This window comes from Fopius arisanus, unplaced genomic scaffold (assembly GCF_000806365.1).
Source record: "Fopius arisanus strain USDA-PBARC FA_bdor unplaced genomic scaffold, ASM80636v1 scaffold00088, whole genome shotgun sequence".
In the NCBI taxonomy this organism is placed as follows: Eukaryota; Metazoa; Arthropoda; class Insecta; order Hymenoptera; family Braconidae; genus Fopius; species Fopius arisanus.
The window spans coordinates 485,764-499,144 of record NW_011887827.1 but is presented as its reverse complement, the minus strand read 5'-3'; the positions used below and the strand labels follow the sequence as shown (position 1 = coordinate 499,144).

At 41.6% G+C, this 13,381-nt stretch overlaps 1 protein-coding gene across 1 annotated transcript in view; it reads right to left on the bottom strand.

Annotated features, from left to right (window-relative positions):
* Positions 1-13,381, bottom strand: part of wb (wing blister) — a 72,577-nt gene that overhangs the window by 952 nt on the left and 58,244 nt on the right. Inside the window, exons 14-22 of the mRNA XM_011311440.1 lie at positions 8,472-8,578; positions 7,713-7,896; positions 7,091-7,644; positions 6,626-6,796; positions 6,304-6,467; positions 5,973-6,107; positions 5,636-5,891; positions 5,184-5,352; positions 134-4,870 (exon numbers count right to left, since the gene is read on the bottom strand). Of these exons, the coding sequence (XP_011309742.1) occupies positions 134-4,870; positions 5,184-5,352; positions 5,636-5,891; positions 5,973-6,107; positions 6,304-6,467; positions 6,626-6,796; positions 7,091-7,644; positions 7,713-7,896; positions 8,472-8,578 (6,477 nt within the window). The remainder of the gene's footprint in view (positions 1-133; positions 4,871-5,183; positions 5,353-5,635; positions 5,892-5,972; positions 6,108-6,303; positions 6,468-6,625; positions 6,797-7,090; positions 7,645-7,712; positions 7,897-8,471; positions 8,579-13,381) is intronic.

The window sequence follows — 13,381 nt, the reverse complement described above, 5'->3', positions numbered from 1 at the left end:
CAATCGAATCGCAGTCATTCATTACTATAACGAAAGGGATATCTTTGTTCAATTACAATTGAATTGTGAATTGAACAAGTTTTTATCGCCTTAGTATAAATAATAGAAATTTAAATACAAATTATAAAAATACCTGGTAGTCCTCCAATATACAGTGGAAAGCTGGCAGCCTCCGCGAGGAATCCCCCATCCCCACCGGCAGGCAGTCCAAATCTCTGATCTAGCTCATCGACCTTGAGTGTGAGCTCCTCCTCATTGTAAACCGCTTGAATTTTGTGCCACCGATTATCACAAATGGTATAGGCACTGCCAAAGCTCTGCTCGACCAGCGTTGGATTTCGATCCCCAGGATCACCAGCCATCACGATCTTTCCAGCATTAATCTCCAACGACAGCGATGGGCTGCCTCCAGGTGCTGATATACTCAACAGAACCCCAGACAACTCAGAAGTTCTGAATTCCAGCTGGAGTTCCAGAACAGCTCCCAGCTCAAATTCCCTCTTGTAAACCGCGTACGCGTCATCCTGGAAGTACGCACCACTCTCAACACTTGGAAAACACTGGCCGACGTTGAAGGGCCTCGACGTCGAGCCCACCATGTCGTAGACATTTCCATTGACCTTCAGCCCCCTGATGCACCCCTTAAGGGTTTCCAGTTTAGCCACCACCTGATCAGGAAAACGTGTTCCACTCTCAGGCAATCCCCCAATGTACATCATAGACTCCAGTCCCATCTTCCTTGGAACCTTGATGACCTTGGGGCTCTGTGCATCAACAACAAGAGTGAGTTTCCTCTCCTCGTGACTAATGACAACCCGATGCCAATTGCCGTCATTAAAAGGTGTCCTGAAAACGATCTCCTTCTTCTGCTTGCTCTTGACAACGAGACTTAGCATTGAGTCCTTGACGACGACCATAAGGTACTGCCTCCTCTTGATCCCAGGTGTGATAAACAAAAGCCCATTGGGATAGTACGTCCTGAAATCAAACTCAATGACGTACTTCTTCTCCCAGAATTTTTTAAAATTCAGGTAGAGCTGGGTATGGCTGTGCTGTTTGTCCCCGAATTTTAATGCACCAGGTTCCAGTGAGTAGTAAGGAACTTTCTGACAACCCTCAGGCTCTGTGGACATACCCCTGGCCAACGATGCCGATGGCATGTAATTCGTCGTTTCCCTTCCCATGACAGGTCCAGATCTTCCAATAAACGCGTGCTCAAAGCTCACAGCCTCCTGAAAGCTCACCACCTCCTCATTAAAGATGGCCTCCTTGATGGCACCATAAAGAGGCACCACAGATCCAATCATTTTGGTATTATTGATGAGAGCTGGGAGTCCCCCGAAGAATAGCCCACCAAATTCAGGTGCCCTGACAGCAGCAGCCGATGCCAAAACACCAGCATCCTGATATGCATCGTCAACCCTCAACTCCACACTCTTTCTCCTCTTCATGATGGTGACAGTGTGATATTTTCCATCGTTGAAACTACTGTTGGACTGGAGCACCAGCTCGCCCAGTCCTGCATTCACCCTCGCCTGTACCCGTCCGTCCACCAGAGCAATTGAGTAATAATTATCCTTTTCTTCACCTCCAACAGTATTCACAGCGTCCTCCTGTCCCTCCTGTCCCTGGAAGGTCGATAAAATAATAGCAGCCTCCTGCTGCATCGTCCTGAAGGATACAGTAACATTTCCAGATTTTTTCTTCAGAGGAAATGATCTGTACTCCAGGTATCCATCCCCATAAAATCCAACGATCTTCATTGGTTTGTTGGAGCACGAGGGCTCGACCCCATAGAACACCTCAGCCATGGGATCATATCCCTCCTGCACATTTATATTACTCATGCACCCCAGGAATGACACCTGATGAGGCAAGAGAAGTCTCTCCCCCCTGAAACTGGGGGGCAATCCTCCGAAGTAATACTTGGCACCTGAAAAATCTGGTATATCCTCCTTCTTCGGTTGAGTGGCAGGTGCACCAATTTTTTTATCATGCTCTCCAACACTCAATGAGCATTTCTCAATGCTCTTTCTCAACTGATACTGCCTGAAAGCGTCGATCTTCGTCCAATTGCCATTATTGTATTTAAACGTCGATGACATCTCCAGGGAGATATTTCCACCGTAATCAATCTGAAGAACAACTCGTCCCTCTTTGAGATAAATCATAACGTGTTGATTGGTTTCTTCGTTAATCGCGAGAAAGAGTAGAGCGGACTCGTCGAAGCTCCTGAAGGTGAGGGAAACACCAAACGTGTACTTATTGTAGGGCCCCGAGGGCACTCTGCTCCTGACAGAATATCCCTCACCATTGAAACTGTAAGACAACTCGTTTCTCGTCTCCTCGACTCCCTCTACACATGCCTTGCAGGCTTTATCGGGTGCCGATGTGATGAAATTCCACAGTCCAATCTGTTTGTTATCGAGAAGCACCTGGTGAACGCAACCTGGTAGTCCGTTGGCTGCCAGTAGCTCAGAGGGACGACGTTGTGAGGCTGGTGAGCCACCCAGCCAAATTCTGTCTGTCGTGGCAACATCGAACATCGAGAATTGTGGATTTGTTGTATTAGAAACAATTATTCCACCGGGTGACACCTGTTTTCTCACTGTTAATTTTCCCACGTTTCTCACACGCTCAGCCTCAATTCTGTACCATGACTCGTCATTCTGGGGATCTCCATACGTCAACTCCTCGGGGTGGACGATCACACCAGTGCCTCCTCCAACGTTCCACAAAAATCTCACTTTAGAATCGAAGAGCTCGATCGCGAGGAAATCGTCATTAATACTGCTGGGGAGATAAAATAGGGCCCCCTCTGTTTTGCGATGTGTGAGGGCCAGGGTAATGATGATATTATTAGTGCTGGACGGCTGGATAGTTGACGATCTGAACGATCTTATGCATTTTTTATTCTCCGCAGACTTAAGTGATACTCGAATTCCCTCAGCTGTATTTCTAGCCTCGGCTATTTTATCCTTCAGTGTCTTGAGCTTCTCCGAGAGGGTTTTATTCCACTTGGAGAATTCCAGCTGCCCCCTCTGGGAGGCGTGAGCCAGGGAGATGAGTTTGGCGTCAGCTTTTTTGACATTTGACAGTGCCTCTGTGATTTGCTCACTGGCAAGAGATATTTTTGAATCCCCCTCCTGCTTCAACGAGGACAACTGGGGCAGTAAATTCTCCTGAATCCCCACATTGTAATCCTCGATGAGAGTCTCTGACTGTTGAATGGAGTCCAGGAGGCCCTGATGTGTGGACGTGATATCATGGATGGTTTCCTCCAGCTGTGTTGCAGACGATTGCAGTTCTCTCAATTTAATATTGATCTGATTGTCCCTGATACCAGTGGAGTTCAGAGAGGACTTGAGATCCTGGACAGAGTGCTGATGAGTATGGAGGGTCGACTGGGTAGTGGCCAGAGGGTCCTTCAGGCCCAGAGCGATGTCCAGTTGAGTTGCAGAGAACTCTGACATTTCGGCTGCTGCATCCAGTAAAGATTTATCTTTTGGACCATTTGGATAGACCTTGTAGTACGCCTCGTATGCAGTTTCTTTGGCAGCAGTTGCTGCCACTCTCGCTCCCTGGAGATTCTCCACGATATTCTTGTAAGCCTCGACTGCCTTCAGGGGGTTTGCTGCTTGCGTTCGAGTCCTGTCGAACAGGGCCACATAACGATCCACATAATCCGATAAATTCTGGGAGTGCTCTACGGCTTTAGTCACGTATTTGTCCTGATACTCGTAGTTCAGACGATAGAGGATGCCCTCTTTGATGGTGAGCTTCTCCGTGGAGTTGTCGAGGCTCTCCTTGAGCCCAGGGATTGCCTGAAAGTTGTTATGACTGTCCAGGATGAATCCTTTCACCTCCTCGTTCATCGTAATCCCTTCCTCGATTGTTCCCGCAGTGTCAGCAGTGAGAATTCGGATATTATCGTTCAAAATTTTCACTCCTGCGTAACTTCCATTGATTTGATTGAATAATGAGTCGTATTGGAAGAGAGTCTCCATGTTGTTCTCGAGGAGGCGTCTGATGTCCTCAGCCTTCATCTGGATCCTCTGGGCCCTGCCCTTTGCCCTCGCCAGGGGCTCCACCAGGTCCAGCTGTCCATTTAACCAGTCGATGTAGTCCTCCGCCTCATCCACAAGTCTCTGGCACTCCATCGTCCTCTGGGTGAGATTGACACTCTTCAGGTAATTCAGAATCATTCTTGCCTCCTTCAGGGACTTCTTGATCCCTACCTTCTTCACGTCGTCTCCGTAATGCAGTAATTGAGTGGTTATTGCCTCCAGGAGGTCTCGCAGATTTCTCACTTCCACGTGAGAACTGAAGATATTGTTTTTAAAGTCCTCGGCTTTAGGTTTCAGCTCCCACGAAGCGCCACTCACCTCAGAGAATTTTTTGAGAAGATTCTCAGATTTTATCTTCAGGGTCTCGTAGTCGCTCCTGGGGATGACCTTCAGCTGAGATTTTAGGCGATCGATTCGCTCGATTTCCATGAATAATTCGGTTCCATTCGAGTTTATGTATGTCAGCTCCACCCAGGGGGGTGGGATGTATCCGTTGGCGATGTGGGTTGTCTCTGAGGTGAGGTTTGATAAGAGTTGGGAGAGATCGTCCAGGAGGAGACCTGTGCAATTATCGTTGCACGAGGTGCATATGCTGTTGATGAAGACGTGGCGTTCTGCTGTGCACTGAGAACAATCTCTTCCTGTGGAGCCTGGACGACAATTGCATTGTCCGGTTTCTTCGTCGCACTCGTCTGAGGCACTACCTGCTGGATTGCAATTGCAGGGGGTGCATGTGCCATTGGGGCGACCTGGGTAGCCGTAAAAACCGTAGGAGCAGCGCTCGCACCTGGAGCCAGTGTAACCTGGAAGTGCAGGTTTTTTTTTCGGGTTGCCTTTTGCTCGCGAATATCTCAGAAAGGACGGAATTCAGAGAAAAAAACTGGGTGGAACATTTTTTTGTGGGGAATTTTGTGAATTCCAAAAATGGTACGTTAGGTGATCGATCTGGTGAGTTAGGGTGGACCGAGATAGTACAGGAATGGTGATGTTGTAAAATTAAACTCGCGAAGATTATCACGCGTAGCGATTATAAAAACGATTATAAAAATTGTATATGGCGTTTTCCCGTGAAATTATTCGTTGATGAGATTAAATAGAATTTAAAAGAGGACTCACCAGGTTTGCAGTGACAGACAGCTTCACCACCTCTCAGGACACACCCCTTGGAGAATCTCTTGTCAGCATGAGGACAGGGACAGGGCTGACATCCCCCTTGATCCGGATCCCCATGAAAACTCTCAGCACACACGTGACAAAATTCTCCCGCTGTATCTTCTCGACAATTCTGCAATGATAAAAAATCGTCCGCTATTTTATCAGCAATTAACTTAATTCATAATTTAATTTCTCAATTTAATCAAGTTATAAATGTCAAGATTTTTTTTTCTTTCAATCCTGATATTATCCGAGAGCTACATAAATTATGTCGTCAATCAAGTTGTTAATGTAATTTAAAATGAAGAATTTTCTCGATGAAAGAAACACTTGCACTTGATAAAAAATAAATATTTTCCCCAGTGTAAAAGAGAAATGAAAATTGCTCATGTCTGAATGTGTTTTTGTCTCACCAGACAATAACCGGTTTCAATGTGACATATTTCCGATCTGCCATTACACTGGCATGGCCTCGCTTGGCCCACCAGATCGATTACAATCGTGGCTGTTGTTGTTTCGTTGTTGTACCACCGATAATAACCGATACTTGGATCCTGGCAGGACGTGTTGTTGTACTCAGTTGGACACTCGCAAATTTCAATTCCCGTTGCCAGTGGTGGTGTGTGGGTGGGAGTGAGTACAGCAGCATCCAATGAAGCCTCAAGCAGTCTGAAAGAAATTATCATTCATTACAACTCCTCTTTTACAACTTTTAAACTGGATTTTTTAATATATTTTCAAAAGGCTCACTGGGCTTCCTGGAATTCCGAGTGGTCAGAGGCCTTGAGGAATATGTGCTGGATGTCTTGGAGGGCCACCATCAGCACTTCCCGGGATACTTTGTAGTCCGGACGATTTTGAATTTGCCAGAGGGACTCGTGAAATCTTGAAAAAAATTCATTGAAAATTGAAAACCATCACTTTCACCTTGAATACCTTCAAATCAACTCGGTTTATCGAAAAAACTCATATCACATTTTTTGTAGACAATTTCATGGGCGACAAAAAAGCTTCATCGAGATTTTCAATAGCTCCGGTATTTCAGAAGATATGCACCAGCATAAACATGAAGTGCTCTCACCTGATCTTGAAATTGTTGTCGTTAACCGGTAAATGCTGGTAATATTCCAGTATGATTTTGTCATTCCCCTGAATTTGAACCAATGGATATTGAAGACTAGATCTAAGTGGGATTCCCCCCACTGCCGATGTTTTAAATCTCAAAAATCCACCGTACGATACGACCTGGAAGACAAATAAAAAACAACTCGAAAAGTGGAATTTTCTTGTTTGAATGAAAGGAGTCATTGAGTATTCAGCGTTCTGTTGATATTCGTGGAAAGATGGGGAATTTGATGTGAGATCCATTAAAAAGGCCTGGAGTGAATAGAAAAAATATTTACCTTGTCCCCGAGGAAAGACTCCGGTAATTGCCAGTACAACGGATAACTGTAATAGAGATTTGCCGGTAGAATGACGTCACCTCCGCTCCCAGGAATTATTGATAATCCATTGGTCACGTTTAAGCCGCCATTGAAGGCCGGGAGGGCGACAGAGTACCCATAATTCGAGATCTTTATCAACAAATAAAAAATTGACGAATTAATTATCACAGCCGTTTGTCAGTCTAACGATTCAAATTTTCACGACTAATTTTCACATTTTTCTGACGAATAATCCAATTTCATTCCACAATTTCATGAAATAAAAAACCATTTCAATAATTAATTGATCGAAATCTAATTAAATTCCATGAATTAAATGAATGATTTGAAGTGACTTAATCTAATTGAATCTTTACGGATGGTTGGAGAGTGTGCAGAAATTTCTGGTTTATTTATTTATTTATTAAAATTTTTTAAACTCACAATTACGTCATTGGCAGACTCGTTGATGCGAAGTAATCGAGACCTGGTGAGTCGTCTCTGGCCCCAGGTGAGACCAGCCTGATGGCAAAGGGTTGATCTCCCGAAGCAGAAGCACTCGGTGCAGCCCTTAGGGTTGTCCTCGGACAGGCCGAATGTTCCCTCCTTGCACTGATTGCACTGTCTCCCCAGGGCATACTCCTTGCAAGGACACTGTCCATTCTGATCACAATGACACAATCCATCACCGCACTTGATGGTACCCCCAGCATGACAGTTACAAGGCTTGCACTTGGGGTATCCATAATATCCAGTTGCACATCGATCACACCTGAGACCCTCGAAGCCAACTCTACATGGGCACTGACCACTGAAATCACATTGAGACCTAGTGGAGCCCAGGGTGCAGGAGCATGCCTTGCATCCGATTCCTGGTATCAGATCGTATGAGTCCGGTCTGCAACGATCGCAGTGCTCTCCAAATGTCAGACGTGGACAGACACATCTGCCAGTGTCTGGATCACACACGTGGCCGGGTTTTGTGCAGGGATCACACACTGCGAATTCACAAGAAAAATTAGTCCCCTTCATCTCTCCACTTCCGGGACAAATGAAAAAAAAATACCTTGACAGCCATTCTCTGAAAATCCGTAATAGCCCGATAAACAATTGTCACAGCGTGCACCACCCACACCAGGTCGACAATAACAATCCCCGGTGTCGTGGTGGCAGGAGACGTTGGTGGAGCCCATGGTGTCACAACCGCAGGGGACACATCCAGCTCCACTTGTCATGCCCCAGTGACCGACCTTCGATCAAATCATTTATTTTTTTTTCATTCACTCGACCATTTTTTGATAATTTTTCTTGAAATAATCCCGATTCCCATTCTCTCAAAACAAAAGTCCCAGAAAAATTCAAACCGCTTACAGAAAAAATTATTCTTCGATCTAATTGCCCTCAAAAATAATTACGTCGAATATGCAGTTGACTACCCGGGTAAAAAAAAAAATTTTAATCGGAATGTTTTTTTCAAATTTTCAAAAAATTTCTGGAAAACTTCAGAAAATTTTTATTTTAAAACATTTAAAAAATTGGGGAACAAAACAATTGTATTTTTGGAAAATGTTTTGAAAATTTTTCCAAAAATGTGTTTTGAAAAATTTTTCAAAAATTTACCCGAAATTTTTGGTAAATTCGGAAAAAATTATTCCAATTACATTTTTTTTATGCGGGTATTAAATCAGATTACATTTAAATAGAAATTAATTGACATACAGAATTTTCTTAATGGACTAAATTAACGGAATTTTCAAATATCTGTAATTCGAATAACTATTATTAATTATTATTAATTATCTTGATAATAAATTGATTACCCTACCTGACACTGATGACACTGTCTTCCAATGATATTAGGCTTGCAGAGACATTGTCCCGAGACAATATCACACGCCGAAGAAGTCGATCCAATCATATTACATCGACATCCTGCAAAAAAACATGTCACGATTGGCAAAAAAATCAAAAGACCCGACAGAAAACTGAAACGAATGCCCCATTGAAATTTCGGCGTTCGTCACGCCCTCGTTGCATTGTGCAATTAGTTATCCGGCATTGTATGTAAATTCGCTAGAGAGAGAGAGAGAGGAGGGGCAGAGATCAATCGATCATCTCACCAAACACTCAATTAAACTCTCAAATAAATCACGAATGATAATTCATCGATAATTCAATCGCGCACTCTCGTTGACTGATAAAAAATCCGGATATAGCAATCGACATTAAATTGAATAAAATAATTTCAGGTATTCGGGTGGTGAGGGATTTATGGTGGCTTTGTTTAAATAAAAATGATTAATTATCGGTGGAGCAGGTGTTCCCAGTGACATAAATCCATTTCAAAGGATCAAAGACTGTTTATCGTGGAGTCGACGAGCTCGAGATATAAATTATTTACCTCCCGGGCACTTGTTACGAGGGAGTACATAAACTCGGTGCAATGACTGTTGAATTTTTTTTTTTTTTTTCAACGGTCCTCTACTCGTGTGTGTTATGCAAGAAAAACAGGATTAACATGCTCCAGGAGACAGGGATAACAGCCTCATTCGGGGAAATTCTTTGAGGACTTTGACAGTTTCAATTAATTATCAATTTTATGGGAATTTGAGACGCTCATGCGCGGGAATTATCCATTTTTTTTAGATGGTTATTGCAGTGAATTTAAAAAAATTATTTCCAGGCATTTGATATTTAAAATTGTCGGATAGAAAATAACGCGAGATAATCGGTGGACATTGGAAAATAATTGCGAATAATGGAATTTTTCTATTTTTTAATTCGATTTAAACAATTGCCATTTTTGTATTCTGGGAAATTGTGGGATTACTCTAATTATCTCAATGACATTTCAGCACGCAATGACGTTTAATTGTTGTTTTCTCGTGGAGTCGAGGGCGAATGAGAATTTTACGGAGAATTTTACTCGTTAATTTTTCAATGCTCCAGGTTTAATCGTCAATAATATGTTCATTTTGGAGAGGAGAATAATTCCTGTTAATTAGGTGTACAATATTTTATTCATAGCGATTTTAGGGTTGGGGACTTTAACGTGCGGAGAAAGGAGTTGAATAGGAATAATGACTCAAAGATTATTAATTTATTCAAAGTACCTCGTGACAGGGGAATAATCTCAGTTGTATCAGAGGTGTCAGAACTATTGTCCAGGAAATCAGAGTCATTTGTCAGAGAGTTACTTGCACTGTGAGTCTGTGACTCATCGTAATGCAAGAGAAAAAAAAAACGAGTCATGAAAGTCGATGCATGCACATGCACTCACACATTCCAATATTCAACCCATAATCCCCCGAATATCTCGAAAACCGCTGATTTCACCCAAAAAAGTCATTAACATTTTCTCCAGAAAAATCAATTTCCCACAAAAAATGTCGAATGAACTTTTCTCTGGAGTCACTAATTTCGGAGATATTCAATTTAGAATGTCCCAAAAAAAATCTATTTGAAAATTAAATTCAATTTTTTACGATAAAATTGCTATTTTCTCGGACTTTTCAGGAGAAAAACCGGGGGTACGTGATGAGCAAGATATAAAGTCCTGGTCCAACCTGGATATATCCCTGTGGCACGTAATAGCCCGCAATTTATCGTTCAATAAATCGAAAAGCGGTCAGGTATCACTTACTGCGTAATGCTACCTTCAAAACGTTTAATCGACCCATGCAAACGGGGTAGCCAACTGAAAGCATTATTTTTTTTATTTTTCCTTAAACGAAAATTATAGGGACCCCTTGATCGGGCGTTACTCATTATATCCCTGGATATAACCGGAGAGCATAAATAAAGGGAGAAAAATGAGGGACAATTAATTCTCGCGGATGATTTTCATATCCCCCCATACTCCCCTCTCCACCCCTTTGTATTCTTAACAATAAAAAAAATTACTATTGCATAATTAAAACTCCAACAACTCTAATTTAATAATTGAATAAATCAGAAAGAAATAATTGATGGAATTTCAATTTTAATTCAGGATTTTTTTACTCAGAATTCGAGTAAAAATGAAAATTATTCCCTTCATTTTTTGGGGAAGACTTCAATAAATAATTATTGAATTTTATTAAATATTTCTCTCTGTGTCAATTGAGGATTTCCTAAAAGTAACAATTGCCCGAGAGCTGAGGCTTCCGCGTTAATTTCCCGATGGGACAAACCGCAAAAAATAAAAGCCATAAATTACGAAAGAATAGAAAATGGTGAGGAAAAAGCGGTAATTTACATTGAAAAGATCGAATGTAACTGGGACTCCAGCACTCCCTGGAATACCGGTGTCGCCACTTAGCCGCAAAAAAAGATTACACAAGCAATTCTACATGTTTATCTTTAACGCTGAATATTCGCCGAGTAGTTTTCGACGCAGATGTTTATTTTTATTGAGAAGAAAAAATGATACGATGGACTATGCGTAAACGGGCACGCCTCAGGGGATGTAGGTGGACCAAGTGTGGATACTTGGAGATAAGAAAACGAGGAAGGCGCCTCTCACGTGTGTACTTAGCATTCAACAACTGTAACCGTACGATAAATGACATCAGCCCCCATAATTCTCAGTGTATTTGTGAATTATCCGATTTCAGAACTATTCACACATGTCCCCGGGCAAGATAAAGGAATTATTAATGGATTTTATCGGCTGGGGCATCTGATAGGGCCCAATCCATAAATTAGTCCATTAATAATCTCGAGAAATCGATGGATCCAACATTACCCACTTCATTCTCATTTTCTATCCTGATTACCGCGGTGATTACTGGAGATAGGGGGGAGAGTTATAAGACTTTTTTATGGAGAATTTTGTGAATTTTAAAAAAGAGTAATTACTTTTTTTTTGTACGAGTGATAGTTGTCGAGATATTTGGAAAAATAGTGAGAACGGTTTTCGCCGGTTGAACTCTGTCGAGTGTTTTGGTGGTTATATTTCAAGTTGATTATCTCGGTAATTATTAGGTTCAGGGGAAAAAATGACAAGATGATTTTTGCGGGGAATTTTGCAGGATATAAAAATGGTAGTTGACTTTTTTCTGTAAAATGGGTAATTATGCAGATATTGAGCAGAATTGAAGTGACATTGATAATGTCGAGAGATCACGAAGTCGACTATTCAGCTCGCTTTTCCATCATGATTACCATCGTAATTACGAAAGATAGAGGAAAAAGTGATTGAACGTTTTTTGTGGGTAATTCTACAGGCTACAAAAATCATTTATGATTTTTTTCTGTAAAGCGCATAATTATCGAGATATTGAAAAAAAAATGAGCGAGTAGTGGTGGTTGTCTTATGAGAAATGTAGATTAGAGAGAGTATAACCGTGAGTGGTTGATTTAAAGTGATGTTGCGAGTAACCGTGTCGGTTTAAAAGATCCACCAGCACGAGGAAGACGACGTCTCGTGTGAAAGACGCTTTAACGAGCCGATCTTCCCCGCTGGGAGTGAATTCCCGGTGATTTGCAATCGCGTGGGCGTACCGGAAGTCTTCCGCTCACTCTCCCTCGGAAAAAATTCAAGAAAAACCTCGAAAAATTATTAATAAATTGCCCAAAGCCACGCCCAACCTGCTCTTAAGTCTGAAAAACTCGGTAGAAATAAAAAAAACACGTCCTCCACGCATTCATTCAGAAAAAAAATCATCAGTAAACTCATTTTGTATTTTGAAAAGCCAATTTTCGAGGGAAAAAATTCCGGGGAATCCCGGGAGAACGTGGGAGTAATTGAGAATTTTCTTCAGGTCTAACATTGTAACCTGGAGATATCCAATAAAATTAAGAATTTCATGTGACAGTCGTGAAGACTCGGACCATAAAACAAAGACCAGCTCAGGTTTTATCATTTATACGTGGACGCACTTGAAGTAATGGAAGGCAAATGGAGGTGCTCTCAAATGAATATGTAATGTGAATATAAAAGTATGTAGCTTCTGGAGAAAAATCATTTAATACCCTACCGTCACTAGTCTTGGATAAATATCATCATTAGATTCTACTATCGCCTCATCCACCTCCAATTATTATTTAACGCGAGTATGAACGACTATTAATTTTATTCCTCGAGATAACAAGATGTTCAATGCTCTCATTGCTCGGAATTCGGGAAATAATGGAAATTAATGGAAATAAATGGCAATAAATGGAAATAAATGGAAATAAATGGAAATAAATTAAAATAAATGGAAATAAATGGAAATAAATGGAAATGAATGAAAAAATAATAGAAAATGTAATGAATGGATTAACGAATTGTTTAATCTAGGGAAATATTATTCCAGCTTTGAATCTAGGAAAAATAAATAGGCGAATAATGGCGGATCGCCATGAAAGACCCGTCTAGACTCATTAAAACAATCTTCAGATGTATTTTATAAACACGATTATCCGCGATTTCTTGGATGTCTGTTGGCCAAGTGGCCCCCGAGTAAATTCAACACAGTCCCTCTCTTATCGTAACTCTTTAATCCGCAATGTGAATTGCTACCGATCTCAAACCGACTCCTTCACCACAGGCATCCGGCCCTCTTTCGAATTAACCGGAGGAGCTCGTGGCTAAATAAATAAGTCGGTGAGTCAAAATAAAGAGGAGTTTGAATAATATTCCGGTAAAAAAAAAATATTCTCGAGGGGCAACGAAAAATTATAATAATACTCGTAAATCTGCCGGAGATTGAACGCCCACTGTCATTATTGTTTGTCATCTTTTAAATGAAAATTGAAGGTGGGGTGGGG